Source organism: Vigna radiata, chromosome 8, assembly GCF_000741045.1.
Source record: "Vigna radiata var. radiata cultivar VC1973A chromosome 8, Vradiata_ver6, whole genome shotgun sequence".
In the NCBI taxonomy this organism is placed as follows: domain Eukaryota; kingdom Viridiplantae; phylum Streptophyta; class Magnoliopsida; order Fabales; family Fabaceae; genus Vigna; species Vigna radiata.
The window spans coordinates 38505199-38522572 of record NC_028358.1 but is presented as its reverse complement, the minus strand read 5'-3'; the positions used below and the strand labels follow the sequence as shown (position 1 = coordinate 38522572).

Sequence of the window (17374 nt, the reverse complement as noted above, 5' to 3'; positions counted from 1 at the left end):
AAGAATGTTGCCCATGTTCACATGCAATGTTTGTTGCGTACATTAAGTCCAACATCAACAACAATATCAGTCAAGTGTAAATTTNAACAAGTCAATTTCCCAAAATCAATAACACAACTCATTCAAATTAACTTCAACAAAATGTGAAAAACATAAAGTTTAATGTAAAATTCAACAATATCTGTGTACAAATTGCAATTACTAAACAAATTGAAACCAACATCTCTAAACAAAATACAAAACTTTAAAATCTCTTAATACATCTCCAGGTCACACATGTTTTGTTCTTAAACTTCCAGTAAATGGAGTTCTAAGAGCTCTGCTCTTGAACCGCGTTCGTGAACCCTTCCTGACAAAAGCAGCTGCATCAGTCGTCATAGGTGCATTAGTGGACATGGCTTTAGATGGAATGCCTTTCGGGGAAATGCCTTCCGGGGAAATGCCTCCCGGGGAGAACCAAGGATCTTCACGTGCCATACTCGGTCCACCTTCCTCCGCTCCTCTTCGTCTAGACTTTTCAAACGCAACTTCTTTGTCCAACTCAACAACCTTCATTTTAAGCTCTGCGACTAGTTTTTGTTGACGAACCAACGTCTGCATAACACTATCTTTGAGGCTTCGTTTCAGTAACTTCTTTGCGGATGCTGATTTATCAGCTTTACTTTCCATCGTTGGTTTGTCATCTTTGAAATCTTTGCTTCCGCCAACATCAAATTCATCAACAACCTGAAATTAAACAAATAATATCACACACACAACACATACATCTTAAAATGAATAACGCAACGCAATCACTAAACATCATACCACATCACTCTCCAAAGCTTGTTTGACAATATTATCTCNCAAATGTACATTCATCCAATGCAAAATTCTAGGAGATTTTTGTATTTCACCTCTCGGAGGTATCAATTTCTCACATAACCNAACCTACAAAAAATTCATCATCACAAACGCTACTCAAAATTAACATTGTATCAACAATTCAACACAATTTCAATTCTGAAGCATGTAAGTGCAGCATCACAAGTTAACTAATCATATTACCTGCAACATGTAAGTGCATCCATCAATGTAAACATTGCTTGTGCCTTTTCCTTTCTTCAATCCTTCTGAAGCTTTGGACAAACTACTTACCAAGTAACGATACACTATACTACCCCAACAATAATTACCCAACTCACTTAAATTATCAACAATTTCATACAAAACTTGANACACTCTTCCACTGCGATTGGGAATTAATAACTCATATATCCCAACTAAAATATAAAGACTACAGAAATCAGAACAAGNAATCTTCTTCTTACGTTTCCTCATCAAACATTTGTAAACCAAGTCTAAATCTTTTGTGTNTTTCCCTACATATTTAACACATGAACTTTTAAACAAATTTTCTTTCAGTTTAAAGTCCTTACATTCTGAACCCAACCCCAGACCTAAACAAAAATCATTCTCTGTCATAGGGATTTCTTTGCCTCCGATTACAAAACAACCATTAGAGTCATCCCACCTCACAACTAATTCACTCAAAATATTCCTAGCCAACCTAACTTTTTCACTGACCTCTACGAACCAACCAAAAGGAGTCCCACAAATTATTGACCTTTGCTCCTGTGTCAGTTCCTTCGTCAGAGTTGATATATAGTTAGTAGAAAATGAGTGCCTAACCGTCAACTGCATCAACCACAAATGTTGAAAACCCTAAAACATTAAATACTGCGAAATACAAACAAAAGGGACGAAACATAAATAGAGCAAGGATGAAGGTGGCGCTTACCTTAGTCGAATTCCTTGCCATTTCGAAACAAAGGGAGAAGAAAACTACACCAAGATCGAAGAAATCAAACTCAACCACCAAGGTCGAACAACGACAGCGTCGACGGCAACGAAATCGAAAAACACAATGAAGATGATAGGGTCAGAGATGGGGAAGAGCGACGACCACAACCACACCGAAAAGAGGAAACGGGTGTGAAATGCTGAAATGAGAACTGTAAAATCGTTTCACTCTAATGAAACAGGGCAAGGGCAAAAGAGGAAATCAAATTTTCAAATCTGCTCCTAATTTTTCAATTACTTTTGTCATTTTTTTTAAAAAAAAAAAACCAACCAATCGATGCTTGCCACGTCAAAGTGTCAAAATGGTGTTAAATGAAATGGTGTCAAAATATCGGGACGCCTTTTGTAGTTTCCACTATGGAAAACACGGACTGTCTTTAATTCCACACGGAGCTTTGTATTCTTAAACTGGCACGTGTATCTGTACAATACACTATATTTTTTAATTTATTTAATGTTTAATAACAAAAATAAAATTTATAAAAGTGATTAATTTTATATATTGTATTTTAAATTAGAATAATACTGCAAATAATAATAATTAAAATAATTAAAATAATTAAAAAATATAAAAATATTATATATATATATATATATATATTAACTTTAATAAATATTTATTTATTTTAAATGGTTTGATATAATTTAATGTGCTAAATTGAAATAAATTGGACAAATAAATAATTTTATGTGAAAAAATATCATATATTATTTATAATAAATAATTTATTTTTTTATAATAAATAATTTAACATTTATTTAGAATACATGAATCAAGTTTTCAAATAAATTCAAAATTTAAAAATAATATAGTAAACAATGTATAAAAATTATTGTAATAAGTGGTATATATTCGTGACCATTGTTTTTTTAATGATAACACTAACAAAAATAAATTTTATAAAAATTATTAACTTATATATAACCTTGTATCTGTGCATAAATTTAAGTTTAAAAAATATAATTAAAAGTTAACATAAGTATTCTATTTTTATAAGACTGAGTAATAGCACTTTACTAATTTTATACTTAAAAATGCATTTAAGTTATTTATATACTCCCTCAATAAAATACACTTTATCATTATTTTAAATAAGACGTGATAAATGAGTCAATCAAATAATGCACATTTTAACCTTGTGTCTAATCTAACAAAACACCATCTAGAAAAACTAATATGAGAACCTTTTAGATAAAGAAACCAACATATGAAATATATAATCATTATAAAATACATACCAATACTCAACTTGTTTCGGACTCTTTATCCTCCAAAATCTTGATCATATCTCATCTTTCTCTTGATGGGAGGAAGTTCGACACACACATAGATCTCCACACATAGTAAGTCATTGTCTGTTTTGGACTTCACGGATTTGTTTATTAAAGCCCATGGTTCGAGTCACCGAGTTCAGACGAGTACGTCCCCCCATGATCAGGTGAGCCAGGTTTGAGGGAGGATGTTGGAGTGCAAACAAAGTCACACATTGAGTGAAAGAATGACGTCAAAGGTTTATATACACATAAATTTCTCCAATGGTAAGAGGCTTTTGGAATGGTACCAAAAACAAATCCGTGAGAGTTTGGCCCAAAACAGACAATGTCTTACCATGTGTGAAGATTTATGTGTGTGTTGAACCTTTCCCCAACATCTCCCAACCTTATTGATAAACTTTATTGGGACAGGTCAAAATATGCATCTTTAACAAATGATTTGATGAATAAAAATGGATTGACATTAAACTAAATATATTACATTCAAATAAATAAGTAAATAAATAAATTTCAAAGATAGAAAAAATTTATAGTCTACACAAACTTATTTTTTAAAAGTTATTAGATAATTAATATTACTTTTTAATTCATATTTTAAAATAGATCAATAAATAAAGTTTTTCTAAAAAAACGCTATGTATTATAAATCAATATAGAGATTTTTTTTTTATTAAAGTTATCTATTGCTTTCTCTTATTTGTCGTTGTCTGTCGATCAAGATTGATCAACTATGGTCGCCAACAGGGGTTCAAGAAATCGGTTCGGAAGTCCTGTCTCTTTTAAGAAACCATTATGTTCGCTACCAAGTTTAAAGCTTCCCCCTTACCTTTCACTATTGTGCTCCTTAAATAAAGATGCAAATTTTAGAACAATTAAAATTTCTTTAAGTTCCTAATTCACAAACATAACATATCATTATAGTCTTAGTCCTGTATTAATAGAGACTAATCTATTTAACTTAGATTTTGTATGCATAAAAAAATATATACATGAAAATTATAGAAAAAAAGAAGAGAAGACTAGACTTTAAGGAAAATAAACTATCACTCAAAAAATAGAATTTGATTGGGTCATATTATCCTAAACGTTAAAAACTATAGTTAACTGATTAATTTTCTTCCTCACATTTTTGTCACAAACAACCTAATACTTCTTTCCAATCAATACCTTAAGCTCGTGTTGCTTCATGGCAATTAATTTTCTATATTTAACAAATAATTTCTTTGAAATTAGAAAGGAATTAAAAGGAAATGATACATGAAATATTATTTTTTGTTATCCTTAAACAAATAAATAACTTTTTTTACTATTCTGTTTAATATTATGAATGGTTGTGCTGCAATTATATTTTAACAAGGCTAAAAGAAATTATATTAATTAGTTTTTAAAATGCAATGTAAAGAAATTTGTAACCTTAAATATTAAAAATTTTGTTTACTAATGATTTATAATTTTTTTGTGTATCAAAAAATTAATTTAAGTAATTAGATGAATCTATGCTATATTAAATAAATAGCTGAGTTAATATGAAATGAGTAAGGTAGGTTATATGTTGGTGTTGCTCCCTCCATCACTCGCATCTTCTCATTATTTTCATTTATTCCAAAAATATTTTATATATTTCTACTATTTTTTTTTTATTTCAAAAATACCCCCTACATCTCCCGATTATCTTCCTGAATAATCTTTTTCTTTCTCTCTCTGTATTATATGAGCATTTACATGCCTCAGATTTGAACTTGTGATATATTCCTTTAAATAAGTTCGATCCAATCTTATTTTCGCTATTCAATATATATTTTTTTCACATTACTTAATAAATGGTAAAATTTTATTCTAAATTTTTAGAAAAATGTTTATACATGTGTGTGTTCTTTTTTCACATTTAATATTTATAATTTTTAACATTATATTATGTTTTAATTTACCGACATGTTTGACTCAAATAACTTAGATAAAGTATTTAATTTATTAGATAAATAATATAAAAATATTATTAAATACTTAAAATATAAAAGAAAAGTTAAAGATTTAGAATTTATTTAGTTCTTTCATCATTATAAAGTAGTATACAATAATAATAATAATATATTATTTACGATTAATATTATTATGTTTATTATTTTGTATTTGCATCTAACTTTTAAGTTTATAAAATGATAGTGGTAGAAGCACTGATATTGAAGTTTCCTCTGAATTTTATATTTTGTAGTATATCACAAATTCAAATCGGAGCCATGAATGCTCGTTAATGCAAAGAGAGAAAAAGAAAGATGGTTAAGGATAACAGGGATGTGTAGGGTATTTTTGGAATAAAAAAATAGTTGAGAGGTGTAAAGTATTTTTAGAATAAAAGAAAATAGTGGGAAGGTACAGGAACACTTGAGGTCGTGGAGGAAGCAACACCCGTTATATTTATTGAAGCCTAAATAAATGTATAATAGTTTTTTGACTGTTACTTCCTTCACCACCCCATCTTCTCCCTCTACTTTCCCAATTTTTTTTTTTAAATTTCAATCTTATCCTTTTTACTTTTACCTTTACTTATTTTATTTTTTATTTTTTAAAACCTTAATCCCCTCTCACTTTCAAACTTTCTCTCAGAAGCAAGCCCCCATCCCCACTTTTACTTTCTCTTTTTCTTTTCAATTTTCACATCCGTTCAAACAAAAGTATGTGTAGGTGTCTTTTTTCTTAAAAGGACCTCTTAAGATCGAATGACTTCTTCATATGCCAATAATGATTACGTTGTATTTTGGGTGTATCAATGTAGACCTTCGGTTTTTCAATATAAAAGTTCGTTTAATGGTGTATATTTAAAAACCTTGCTTTAAGCAGAAGCAATGAAACATGAACCTAACACGTCCCTAAGGACAACAAATGATTCAATTTTCTTTCACTATATATACATGATACTATAGCAAAGGAAATTTCAAGATATTTTAATGAAATAATTTTCTCTCTAATGCAAAAATCAATTTTACATACGAATCCTTACACAAACTTAATATATAAATGGTTGATGTGATTGTCTTTACAATTAAATGAAATAACAAATGTTATTATTATTCATGTATAAGCGAAGAAACACTTGCTTTTGTTTCAAAGGATAATTTACACTGTACTTTTTGTAGAGCATCTTTCAAAACTAATAGTTAATAGATGTGAAAATTGAAAAACAAAAAATAGAAAATGAAAGAGGGGTGGGTATTTGCCTTTGAGAGAAATAACGAAAGTGAAAGGAGAATAAGGTTTTAAAAAAAAATAATAATAAGTAAAAGTAAAAATAAAAAGAGTAAGATTGAAATTTAGAAAAAATTGGAAAGGTGAAGGGAAAAGATGAAGTGGTGAAGGAAGTAACTCTCTGTTTCTTTCTTTTGTACTGAGCTGAATAGCATGACTTTTGGGTTCTTTGAATAGCCCAATCTGTACTTGTTTTGGTTTATCGCAAGTTCTTGACAAGTGTTTTTGTTTGTAAGAATTTGTTTTGTCAATATTCACGTGACTTATTCGGCATAATAAGTCAATGTAAGAACTCCCAAGAGCACATTTTCTTATATAATATAAACAATCAATTTTAATATCTAACTGATTTACAAGATAAATAAATAAAACTTACAAAATTTATATTTAAAAAGCGATAAACTAGATATTGTATAAGTAAAATAAAATAAATAATATTGAAATCAAAGACAGATAAGTCTATAACAATTAATATCAATAACAAACAATAAAATAAACTAATTAAAAGAAATGGAAACAATGTAAAGACAATCATACATAAGCCAATTATAGGATGATTTGATCAACCCAAGAGACCAAGGTGAAAAAAACATGGTTTCCATTTGAATTTTAAGCAAAATGTGAATTTAAGGTTTGATTATAAATGGTGTTAGACGAAGGATTATTTTGTCTCGTTATTTAAAAAGAAATAAAAAAAAACATCTTTAAAATTTAAGTTTAATTAATTTTAAGTTTTAAATTATTTTTTCTAAATAAATTATAACACATTTATTAGATGATATTTATATTTACACTTCTTATCACATACAGTTAGTCTCCGACAAAGAAGCCGCGTGTAAGTAAATTTTCACCATGAGAGGTTTTACATTCAAACCATAAGAATTTTAATATATCGTTTTGCGTAATTCAATCATTTATTCAATTATTCGACGGATGGCTTACTAATCCAGCTTCTCGACAGGAATATGTGAGACATGAAAACAAAGATTATCTAGAAACTAACACGAAAGACATATGTTAAAGTTTCAAGATTTTTTTTTTCTTCGTAATTTAGTCATTTTCAGAAATCAAATTAGAGGCAATATAAATTCAATAACGCCATTAACTTTCAGTCTAATAAAAATGGAAAAACGAATCGCAAAAAGCGCATTCTGTTATTGCGTCAGGTCAACTCCACTGCACTGATAACAACAGTGAAGTGAGAATACACCGTAACTGGAGCTGGGGAATCTCGTCGCCACCCGCTCTCGTCCCCGCCGGAGACCCACCATGGACGGCAACCCCACCACCACCTCCTCCTCCGCACCACCTCCCGAGAATTTCAATTTCTCGCCCGATAGCCCCTCCCCGATCACCCTCACTGCGGATCAGGTCAGCCACTGCACCCAAGCCATCAACCTTTTGAAGGACAAACTCCAGGCTCCTCACACCATCAGTCGGGAGTTTGGACACTTGCAGGTTCGCACCCTAACCTAATCCATTATTCTCATATCAAGCACACTAAGATTCACCGTACTGGGTTGTGTTGCGGTTTCAGGCAAACAGAATAACGCCGAGTGAGATGAGGAGAAGATGCACCGTCGCTCTTGACGGCGTCAATTTGAACAAAAACCGATACACGGACGTTTTGCCATGTAAATTTGTTGCCGAGGGTTTATTGGATTATTGTGTTATTTTCGGGAAAAGAAATTGAATTTTGTCACTTCTTGTTTCAGTTGACAATAACAGGGTTGTTCTCAGATCGAGTTCGGATTATAGACCTGCAGCACAGGGGTATATCAATGCAAGCTTGGTCTCGGTATAAACTTCTTCTGTTTGTTTATTTAATTTGCTTTTAATTAAATAACTGTTGTGCAAGGAGATTTGGAGGGAATAGATAGATAGTTAAATTGGCTTGCATGTGCCTCTTCAATGTATTATGTAGACCTCCTCCTCTGGAAACGTGTCACAGTTTGTTGCCACACAAGGTCCACTTCCGCATACTTATGAAGATTTCTGGGAGATGATTATCCAATATCGTTGCCCTGCAATTATTATGCTAACAAGGTTGGTGGATAATTATAAGGTACTTGTCACTTGGCCCTTTCGAGCCTACTCACTAACATATTGAGTTCTTTCTTCCTTGTTGTATTTTTTTTATCACGTTTTCTTTTACTTTCTTTATAGATGGTAAAGTGTGGAGATTATTTTCAAGCGGAGGATGGACCTAGAGAATTTGGTAATATTTCTGTTATTGGTAAATGGGTGAACACTACTGAAACTTCATTGGTGCTGCGCCTTTTAGAGGTGAACCATAGAGAGGTCAGATTATTTTCCTCTTGTAATGGTTGTGACGTTCAGGCTTTATATCTTTCTTTAGAGACTGTCATGTGTAATAGTTTGTAGATGGTAGGATGTGAGATTCGGGAAGAGGTCCCCTTCTCTTGAAAACCATTCATTTAACTCTTGGCCTTTTGTAATTGTAATGCTTAAACTGAATTCTTTCCTTAATGATAATATATCTCTCAACTATGTTAACATTAGAACCTGAGAGGCCACTCCAAATTTAACTATGCAAGCTTAATGAAATGATGGAATGTGCTCATGCTTTCCCGGGGGTGGTGGTTCTAGAACTAGTCATGGCTAAAATATAGCAGTTGACTCTTAGTCTTGTTTTTTGAAGTTTGGGGTGTTCTTTTGTGTACTCTTCAAATATTATAAGAAAAATAACGATGGGAACTGTTATCAACATGAAATAAATGACACCCTTCAAAGTGATTACTTCTAACTATAATAACACATAGCTTTGCAAAGTTTTCTCGATGAGTTCCTAGTTATTCCGCTAATATAATCTTCCATATATAGGTGATTTGAATTTACGTTGAGGAAGGAGAAATAACATAAGTATAAAAAATAAACCTTCTTTTGATTTGTTAGTTTCTTTTAATTTGGGGATTTTTTTTTTCCTGTCCTTGGTTGTATATTCTTCCATTTTTTTCAAATTAAATTTCTTTTGCACCAAGATAAAAATTCCATATAATAATCTTTCATCTTTTTGTTTTTTAAATGTTCTGCATATCAAGTGAAGTTGTGTGGAGGGTATCTATTTTGTTTTATTAATATTTTATTTTCGTGGTCTTAAGATGGCAATTTGTTGTTGAGTTAGATAGACACAAGAAACTTGAAACAAACCATTGATCGAAACCCAACTGGCATTGATTGATGGAAAATTATTTTTTAGTTGTTAAGTTGGTTTTTAGGTTGATGGGGACAATCACATCTATGCATACTAACCTGAAATATTATTCATCCCAAGCTATATATTTGGGGTTTGCCTTATTGCAATATATCATATTTTCCCCCTTGTAAACTTTCGTTTTCTATAAAAAGGAGAAATAAACATCACAATTTTGTTGTTATAATTTTGGAATGCACTCAATTTCTCTTTATCATCAAGATGTATTGCATCCTGTTTCATGCTAATCTTTGTCTATTGTTGCAGGTAGAAGATGCTCCAATATCTGTTTTACATATTCAGTATCCCGAATGGCCTGACCACGGAGTTCCCAAAGATACATTAGCTGTGCGTGAAATTTTGAAAAGATTATACCATTTACCACCAAACCTTGGTCCAATAGTGGTCCACTGCAGGTTCATCTCGTTCCTTCTTTTTTTGTGTTTATTCACCTTATGGCAGTGATGATGACAATATATCAAGTGTACGTATGTCTGAGACAAACTCTATCACTCAGTGCAGGTATTGGTAGAACTGGAACATATTGCACAATTCACAACACAATTCAGAGAATACTTGCTGGTGATATGTCTGCTGTAGATATTGCTAACACAGTAGCTGTGTTCAGGGCCCAGCGTGTTGGAATGGTTCAGACCCAGGTATCAAGATTTGTTGATGTAATATATAAGTACGATTAATGAATATACTGATTTTTTTTATTTTTTTTTATGAAATGGCAAGATTTAGGTGGGCTGCTTGTTTGTCAAGTTCCATTTCTAAACTAAATAAAAAGACAAGAGCTTTTGAAATATAAAACAGTGATGATATGGTATATTGTATTGTTTGATGGTAAGGAAGGCAGATTGTTGCGACGAACTAGGCTAGCTGGTTAGGCAAGGATGTATAACTTAGAAGTTTCAAAGAACATCATTCTCCTTCAGTGGAGAATCTATGAATTCCTTTATGCTGAGAAAAAAAGGAATATTGTGTTGCCCAGATTGGAACTCCTAATAATAATAACATTTTGATGGTAATGAAGGCAGATTATTGCGAGTAACTAGGCCAGATAGGATGTAATCAAACTCTCTGTTGAGGAACCGTGTCCTCCTTTGAAAGTATCCATCCCTGTTTTTTTAATTACACGAGAAGTGTGTTCTATCAACTAGTTTATTACTAGGATCATGCTCCTATTACTATTTTTCACGTGGAATATAGAGGTAATTGAGGTAAAAAATAAATAAACATGTGAAGGCTCTACCAGTCGACATAAGTACACTAAGAAATAAGATGGGGTACGACTTGCTCTCAAACTAAAAATAAAAAGAAGGGAAATAAACTTGGAAAATTAATTTCCATGGTCTTGCACACACTGAGCAAAAACATTGTTTTCATCAAATAAAAAAACCAGTGTTGAATGGACAATCAAGATAGAAGCACACGACAATTAAGATACGGTTGACACTATCAGCAACTGATGTACTGTCTTTGAGTTCAAGTTATGACAATTAATGCATCAAAAATTGCTATTGAACTTATGGAATTGAGACTATCTTTTTGAGCCTAATCACCCAACACTATTGTGATTCTTCATACACAATTGTATACTTCTAGCACAAATTTTTTGTGCAAAGTTTTTTTTTTTTAGTCATTGAGCTTAGGGGCATTGGAAATCTTTTTGAGCCTAATCACCCAACACTATTGTGATTCTTCATACACAATTGTATTCAGTACTTCTAGCACAGATATTTTGTGCAATTTTTTTTTAATCTTTGAGCTTAGGGGCATTGGAAATTCATTTCTAGTTTTCTGTCAGAAATTAAATGACCTGTTTCAAATTCTTATCAGATAAATACCCTCCGACTAAAGTTTTGTATAGACATGTACCCTCCTAACAGACCAAAAATCAAAGATAAGGAAAATTTCTATAATTTTTAAGAACAAGAGAGGAGGTTAATGTAATTGAGGAAAATCTTAAGGAAGATGACATTGTAGTCTTCAGTCCAGTAGGCTTTTTGGCTGAGGTGACCTCGGTTTACCAGACACTTGGGAATCGGTCCTAGTTGGGAGCTTATTGTACAGATCTGGCTCCGTATCTTAACCTGATATTCCTTCCCTCCATCCCCATAATTTGTAATCATAAACCATTAGTATTGTTATTATTGTCTGGGCCTTTTCTTCTATATGCTTACTAGTTGACCCTTTTGGTGACTCTGCACTTATCAGGATCAGTACATTTTCTGCTATAAAGCTATCATAGATGAACTGGAAGACCTTGTATCTCAGCAGTAGAAGGGTACGTACTTCTGCTTCCTTTTCTAGTTTTTCATATAGTATAAATATTTTAGCTCCTCAAGTTCTTTTTATACTGGATAGAATTTGTTTGAGTTTTCCTGTATTATGTAATTCTGCTATACCCTTTTCAAAGTTTTTATCTTGCTAGCTTGACGAATTGCTGTGTTTTGTGTGATGTAAATCCAGAGCTCGAAGGATGTTAGGCTGTTTGCCTCATTTTGAAGCTAACTTCCCATTCTTCGACCTTTTGTTTGGTTCATGCAATGCTCTTGTCTCCCGGCAGCTGACACTGAAACATTAACATTCTGGATATTTTATGAATTTGACTCTCTTATTCTCTAGCTTTTCATGTATAATGGCAGGAGGGGAAAGCTCACAGATATTAGCATCCTTTTGGTTATATTGTTAGAATTACATTGGGGAACAGAATGGCATAATTATTAATGGCTGCAATAATCAAATGTCCATTGCCCTACTGAAGTTATGTAATCCCATTTTATGTGCTTAGGTCTCAAGGTTAATCAACTTGAGCCAAGATCAAAGAATATTATCAAATGTATCGGGTTATTTATTGGTGCATATTTTATATTTAGTTAACCTTTAAGAAAAGAAAAATATTAGAAAAATAAATCATGCGTTGACTGGATAAAGAAGTCATACAATTACCCTATTATAAAAAGTTAAATATATTTTTAATCTATTTTATTATGAAATTTAAATTATATTTGAAATTTTAATATATTTTTGTTTTCAAACTTTAAAAACAAATAAATATATTTTTCAATCTAATTTCGTTAAATTCTTTTAGCTTCTCAAATAATATTGAAATGATAAGTAGTATAAATAATTTAAATATTAACTTGAAATATGTTTGACATAAAAAAATTGAATGTAATTAGATTATAAAGATTATATATATTCATTATTATTTTTTAATTTTAAAAATTAAAATGTATTAAAATTTAGAATATGATTGAATTTCAATTTTATATAAAAGTAAAGGGTTACAAATATATTTAATTCTATTATATATTATAACTTTATTTTTTAACAAGTATTGTGTTAGAATTCTTATTAAAGAAGATTAGTGATTAATTGGCAGTGTAAAGACAAGTTCCAGTGAATTTAGGGTTAGGATTAGGATTTTTTTTGTTAGGATTTATGATTGGGTTTTACGGTTTAGTATATCCTAAGTATCAAATCAAAATCAATGAAAGAAAGTAGCGAAGAGTTTGTGAATTCAGACCACTATTTTGAAAAATCCACTTACAGTGAATCCAGATTCGAGATGATATGCGAGGGAAGTGGGACTTTAGTAATTCCCTTAACCAAATATACTCAAGAACATATCAATGTTTTAGAATGCCATATTTTTGTGATAGTAAATGTTCGCAACAGAATCTCTCTAAACTCAGTCACGTAATCATCGCAACAGGTCTACGTGAAATCAAAACCTCTACTATCAGCCACGTATTCATCGCTGCATGTCCACATGGAACCAAAACCTCTACAATCAGCCACGTTATCATCTCTGCATGTCCGCGTGGAACCAAAGCCTCAACCCACGTTCTCCATCTTCGGCTTATATATACGAGTCATGAGGGAATGATATTCCACACGCTCTAGAGAGGAGATTGACTTAAACTTGCAATAGTTAATGGCCTCCACGGACAAGTCACCGGAACCGACTCCGGCGAAGGGTCCGGAACCAACTCCGGGAAAGGAGATGGGAGTGGGACAGCACATGATCGACAAGAGTGCAATGATGATACAGTCACTGGAGCCCATAAAGCAGATTAGTCACCACTCGTGTTCCTTCGCCATCTATAGCCACGACATGGCTCGCCAGATAGAGACTCACCACTACTGCTCCAGACTCCACCAAAATTTCATCCAATGCGCCGTCTACGATTCCGATGAATCCGATGCTCGTCTTCTTGGTCTTCTTGTTTTCTCTCTCTTTTTGTTTCGATTTTCTCAAAACTCAATAACTTATTTGTTTAATGTTTTGGTTGTGTGCTTGATAGGTGTGGAGTATATTGTTTCTGATGATATCTTTGAAACTATGCCACCGGAGGAACAGAAACTTTGGCATTCTCATGCTTATGAGGTTTTTATTCTGATCTTTTCCTTTGCTTGTCATGTGTTTTTGTTTTCTATTTGGAATTGAAAATTTAAATGATGATTTGGACCGTGCAGGTCAAATCGGGTCTCTTGGTGAACCCCAGAGTTCCAGAGCTTATTGGGAAACCGGACCTCGAAAACCTAGCCAAAACTTACGGCAAGTTCTGGTGTACATGGCAGGCTGACAGAGGTACGCATACATGGAAACAATTTGGTCATCTTTTGAGTGTTTTTTAAGTTACAGTATTTATAATAGAAAATTTGAAGTATTTGCACGAGTATGTTGGAGTAAAAGTAATGGTATGATCTTGGTTAGTTGATGAAAATTACAAATGCAGGGGACAGGCTTCCTATGGGTGCACCTGCGCTGATGATGTCTCCACAAGCAGTAAGTCCTGGTTTGGTGAGGGCAGAGCTGGTGCATGAGAGGGATGCCAAGTACAGTATTTCCTCAGAGAGCCTGAAAAGTTCAAGGGTAGAGATTCCTGAACCCGAGATGATCAACCCCTTGGCTGACTACTGGAAGCAGCATGGCAAAGGATTTGCGATTGACATCGACCAGACTGAGATCAAGTTGAGGGCACCTTTTCCTTGACTTACTCAATATACCAACTCTTTCTCTCATTTTCTTAGCTAATAAATCAGAGTTATGAAATTTTACATTTCACGAATAATAATTGTCTCTCAAATGTTTCCTCCACCCAACTTTATATATATTATATATGTTGATGGATTGTATCTAAAGCTTAATGACATATCCTGTTTTTAAGAATAAATTATAATTTATTACAACCATTTCATTGTTGGCAATCAATCGTATTACAACCATTTCACTGGCAATTAATTTTCCTTCTTTCTTGTTCTTTTTTTTGTTCTTTTTGGGCAGGGTAATGAATAGGGTTAAGGGTTATAGGGTTATAGGGTGTGTTGTATGGACATAGTGTACATATAGTAAAACTATAGAGTGACAAGCAATTAGACATAATATGGGTGGTATTTGCTCGAGGTCATGGAAAGGCACTGTTGGTGTAGCTGTAGATAATCCACTCAGTGGAAGCTCGAGGCATACTAATGGTCATGCTAATAGTGAAGCTGGAATGGCTTCTCAGTCTATTGGACCTCCCAGAAGTATAGATAGCAATTCAAATGCGCTTCCTGATGATGATGACTTGGATAAACATCAACGAGTTTTCTTTTACTGGATTGGAAAATGTTTCGTATGGGTCAATGGCAGATGATATCAATGATGGGATTCCTCGCATGTTCAGGGCTTTATCACATAAATCTAAGTCCAAACAAGCTGCTCTTAAGTTGAGTTACCTTTCTCATGTTTGATCTTTTTATTCTTCTAGGTTGGATTAGCTTATTTTGTATTTGGAATTCTTATAATCAATATGCTGCAAAAAGATGTCTCTGGCTGGAAAGCTGTTTTTTTTTTTTTGTGTGTGTGAATATGAAGGAAAACCAAGAAGTGTTATAATAGAAAAAGCTATTTCAGTAGAGAGAAAGAAAACAAACTGTCTTCGGATTAGAAACGGAAACTCTCTGGAAAAAGCCATGGGTAGAACACTTAGGTGGAGCCATGAACCAAAATCTCAGCATATTTAGCTAAAATGGTATACCCTTAAAAAATTGACGTACTTCACTCTGACAAAGATAAAAGTCTCCCAAAAGCTTAACCTATTCTGTGGGAACTCGGGCATTTTTTTTTGCCTTGCTAACACGCCAATTCACATTTATTTAGAATAGTGGCATCAAGCATCAAACTTGTGAGCTCTTCTATTGACGCTTTGATACAATATAAAGATTATCTCTCCAAAAAGATTAAGCTATTAGGTCAGAGCTCCTGATAGTATACACTGATGAAATTCACTAAAGAGCCGCCAAATTTGCAGAGTGACAACATATTGATTTTCGGGCAATTTCTATCTATAATATATCTATAATATATAAGTGAGGTGTAAATCATCTTACTGATTTTAGGGTGAATCTGTACCATTGTTATTAAAATCGTGATTTACCTCATAGGATCATGTGATCTGCCAATCGAACCATGTGCAATTGTGGGATCTTTGGTCCCTAGCAAGGCTGAGCAAGTATAAAAGGCTGGTTTGTGTTTGACCAGGTTCCAAAATGCATTGCATGACTGATTCTGAATCTTGTTATATCATCATGGGAACGAAGGTTGGCGACATGCTTTCAAAAAGGAGAAAAACAGAAAGCGACATCCTTCCAAAAAGGAGAAAAACAGAAAACTTAAATAAGTATTACTCAACAGAAAAGAAAAAAAGATAAAGATTCAGTCTCTATCTCCTACCTATAATGTAAAAAATGTAAAAAATTTAAATGTGTTAAAAGAATAATTTCTTGTTCATATCTTAAGCTGAATGAATTAAAACTCACTTTTAAAACAAATTTAATTCAAAATAAATCTTATTTAAACTCACCCGCTTATTAATCATATAAAAACAAAAATACAGATATATATGTGATTATAAATGTCATCTTATATATAATGAGATTATTTAGATACAACAAACTTTCTAAAAATGTAATTGTTTACATATTTATACTTTTTAAAGATTTTACATTAGTATACACGTGTTATTTTCAATTTTATATTATTAATATATCTTATTTTATTATTTTATCCTTTAAAATTTATAGTTAATCTTTTAAAACTCAATTATATATAATAAAAATTATCCACGGTAAAATTATTTATTTTAAAATCATTTTATATGAACATATTTCATTTAAAATCTAATACTATTTTTGTTTTAATAATAATAAATAAAAAAATAACTTTTGTCATCATAATGTAAAAATAAATACATATACACATATTTCCACTGATACCGATAATGATAAACATTATCTTGTATGTATTTATAGATAATTATGTATATATAGATAATGAGTAATTATAATTTTTTTATTCATAATGAATATTTAGAAACCAATAATCTTTACTTTATAAAATAGTGTGACAAATTATTTTTTATAATTTTTTATTCATACTGTGACATCTTTATTTTATAACATACATGTATACAAAAATCAAGACGTCACCATAGATTATATACAGTAATCCAGGAAATTTAGAAGAAATTTAAAACACGTGGGAAGATACTAAAGTTTGTCAAAATACATCAGAGTTCAAATAGAATTTAACAGTTTAAAAAAAAAAATCCTAAGGAACTAAGTAGCAGCAGTGTCGTGGTTCTCTTCCAAAGCGTTCTCAACGGAGACGTCATTCTCCTCTACTCACATCCAAGAATGATGATCATCGCAACAGGGAATCAAACAACATACATAAACACAAACAACAAAGGCAAGGGTGAGCTAATTATATAAATTCATACAATTGTATTAAACATGTAA

At 32.0% G+C, this 17374-nt stretch overlaps 2 protein-coding genes and 1 long non-coding RNA gene across 4 annotated transcripts in view; 2 read left to right on the top strand and 1 right to left on the bottom strand.

Moving 5' to 3' along the window:
• Nucleotides 1–7460: 7460 nt before the first annotated feature.
• On the top strand, nt 7461–12445 carry LOC106769622 (protein-tyrosine-phosphatase PTP1). Of its 2 annotated transcripts, XM_014655311.2 has the most exons (9): nt 7463–7818; nt 7898–7994; nt 8076–8158; nt 8285–8425; nt 8527–8661; nt 9842–9990; nt 10092–10233; nt 11798–11867; nt 12053–12445. In XM_014655311.2, exons 1-8 carry the CDS (start codon nt 7630–7632, stop codon nt 11861–11863), a joined length of 1002 nt encoding a protein of 333 aa, XP_014510797.1. In that variant the 5' UTR covers nt 7463–7629; the 3' UTR covers nt 11864–11867; nt 12053–12445. The 2 variants fall into 2 exon arrangements, with proteins under 2 accessions (XP_014510798.1, XP_014510797.1); XM_014655312.2 differs by lacking the exons at nt 11798–11867; nt 12053–12445 and having other exon boundaries at nt 7461–7818; nt 10097–10233.
• A 1023-nt stretch (nt 12446–13468) lies between these two features.
• LOC106771650 (oil body-associated protein 2B) lies at nt 13469–14785 on the top strand. The gene is made up of 4 exons (XM_014657649.2): nt 13469–13806; nt 13894–13976; nt 14066–14180; nt 14329–14785. Exons 1-4 carry the CDS (start codon nt 13524–13526, stop codon nt 14583–14585), a joined length of 738 nt encoding a protein of 245 aa, XP_014513135.1. The 5' UTR covers nt 13469–13523; the 3' UTR covers nt 14586–14785.
• A 2323-nt stretch (nt 14786–17108) lies between these two features.
• Nucleotides 17109–17374, bottom strand: part of LOC111242359 — a 2175-nt gene continuing 1909 nt past the window's right edge. Inside the window, exon 3 of the long non-coding RNA XR_002669234.1 lies at nt 17109–17253. This is a non-coding gene — a long non-coding RNA (uncharacterized LOC111242359). The remainder of the gene's footprint in view (nt 17254–17374) is intronic.

Excerpts from the sequence above, each read along its gene's own strand:
- LOC106769622 (XM_014655311.2), top strand. The coding sequence starts at position 7,630 with ATGGACGGCAACCCCACCACCACCTCCTCCTCCGCACCACCTCCCGAG. Across the intron at positions 7,819-7,897 it reads GGGAGTTTGGACACTTGCAG|GCAAACAGAATAACGCCGAG; the intron begins GTTCGCACCCTA and ends TTGCGGTTTCAG. Across the intron at positions 8,426-8,526 it reads GGTTGGTGGATAATTATAAG|ATGGTAAAGTGTGGAGATTA; the intron begins GTACTTGTCACT and ends CTTTCTTTATAG.
- LOC106771650 (XM_014657649.2), top strand. The coding sequence starts at position 13,524 with ATGGCCTCCACGGACAAGTCACCGGAACCGACTCCGGCGAAGGGTCCG. Across the intron at positions 13,807-13,893 it reads ATCCGATGCTCGTCTTCTTG|GTGTGGAGTATATTGTTTCT; the intron begins GTCTTCTTGTTT and ends TGTGCTTGATAG. Across the intron at positions 14,181-14,328 it reads TACATGGCAGGCTGACAGAG|GGGACAGGCTTCCTATGGGT; the intron begins GTACGCATACAT and ends TTACAAATGCAG.